The 1,801-nt window shown below is 42.3% G+C and overlaps 1 protein-coding gene across 1 annotated transcript in view; it reads left to right on the forward strand.

The window, feature by feature from the left end:
• Positions 1 to 497: 497 nt before the first annotated feature.
• The window catches only part of Oseg5 (intraflagellar transport protein Oseg5), a gene marked incomplete at its 3' end in the record, with an annotated part of 4,364 nt that continues 3,060 nt past the window's right edge, over positions 498 to 1,801 (forward strand). The window contains 2 exon segments of the mRNA XM_011311069.1: positions 498 to 704; positions 911 to 1,799. Coding sequence (XP_011309371.1) covers positions 607 to 704; positions 911 to 1,799 — 987 coding nt within the window.

The following is a 1,801-nucleotide window of genomic DNA, read 5'->3' on the forward strand; positions in this document are numbered from 1 at the left end:
TTTTTTTTTTAAGAAGTTTCGAAGCTATTGGCTGAAAACTGCTTTTTAACGAGATCCTTTTTATGAAAGTAGAAACACAAAAATGAATCTCGCCCGAGTCGAAATATCTCGAAACGCGCAGGACGTATTCCTCATTGGTCAACCCGAACCGCCAAATTCAAATTCAGCGCACGGAGTGCGCAGTAGGTCTCGTCCTTATTACGAAAGTAGAAACATAAAAATGAAGTTCGCCCTAGTCGAAATATCTCGAAACGCGTAGGACTAATTCCTCACTCGTCAACTCGAACCGCCAAATTCAAATTCGGCGCACGGAGTGCGCAGTAGATCTCGTGTAAACTAGGATAACCGAATTTATTGTAAGCGATTTTTTAATCAATATCTCGGAATTGATAACACTCGTTTGAAAAACCGCCTCAGTTCGTTTTCCTCGAATTAGAATCGGCCGTTGGTTACCTTGGTAACGGCGTCGGACACAACCAAAACACATGTGAGGCAAAAAAAAGAATCCCCAATGAAGGTGAAACGTAAAAACTATTCAGTCAATCGAGCCATCTCTGTCTGAGGTAGTCCTGTTATTATTTTCTCTGTTAATTTTCCATTTTCAAAATGCGATTCAAAATTGCAAAGTGGAACAACATCAACGGACACAAGAAAATAGTGACATGTGCTGCTTGGAATTCATCAGAAGAAATCTACTCCGCGGGGTAAATAAAAATACTTAACTTATTTGCATGAATAATATAAATTGTTTAACACATCTAATAAAAGAAATCATTCAAATAAAATAAACAAATTTGTTTGACAAGTAGACAATAAACAAATTGATTCATTAATAATCACTCTCTGGTATACGAAAAATACTCTAAATCCAGATTTCCATTTGATCTAAATCCGATATTTGTGATTCCAGAGAGGATCACCTGCTGATCTGCTGGCACCTGGAAGGAGGCACAGCTCATCCCTCGACAGTGGTGGAATTCCCCAATGACTTCAATCCAACCGACATGCAGTGGCATCCGCGTTCCATCCAGAACGTGGGAAGCAGCAAGATGAAGCAGTCCCTGGACATGCTGCTGATAACGACAGCAGATGGAAAATTCCACTTGGTGAACAAAAACGGACGAATCGAGAAGAGCGTTGATGCCCACAAGGGTGCAACCCTTTCCGGCAAATGGAGCTTCGATGGCTCAGCATTGCTGACAAGTGGAGAAGATGGAAGCATTAAAATCTGGTCTCGAAGTGGAATGCTGCGGTCGACAATGGTCCGAGGCTCATTACCAGTATTGGCCGTCAGCTGGAGTCCAGATTGCTCCATGATCCTCTTCTCCCAAGGCTCCCAACTTGCCATTCAATCCTTAAACTCCAATTCAAAGCCTCGGAAGTGGTTTGCACACGAGGGTTTAGTCCTCGTCGTCTCCTGGAATCGTAGTAATGGATTAATCGTATCAGGAGGTGAAGATTGTCGGTACAAACTCTGGGACAGCAGTGGAAATCAATTGTATAGTAGTGGAGTTGCTGAGTATCCAATCACATCAGTTAATTGGGCACTAAATGGCAATTACTTCGCTGTTGGATCGTATAATACTGTTAAGCTCTGTGATAAGACTGGGTGGTCTTACTCGTTAGAGAAAATTAACGCCGGAAGTATTTACTCCATTGCTTGGTCCAACGACAGCACTCAAGTTGCTATGGCTTGTGGCAATGGATGTGTACTAACTGCTCATGTAATTGATAAGAGGATTGAGTGGAGTAATTATGAAGCGACATTGATCAGGAGGAAGACTATTGAGGTGCGGGAGGT

This window comes from Fopius arisanus, unplaced genomic scaffold, assembly GCF_000806365.1.
Source record: "Fopius arisanus strain USDA-PBARC FA_bdor unplaced genomic scaffold, ASM80636v1 scaffold00081, whole genome shotgun sequence".
In the NCBI taxonomy this organism is placed as follows: domain Eukaryota; kingdom Metazoa; phylum Arthropoda; class Insecta; order Hymenoptera; family Braconidae; genus Fopius; species Fopius arisanus.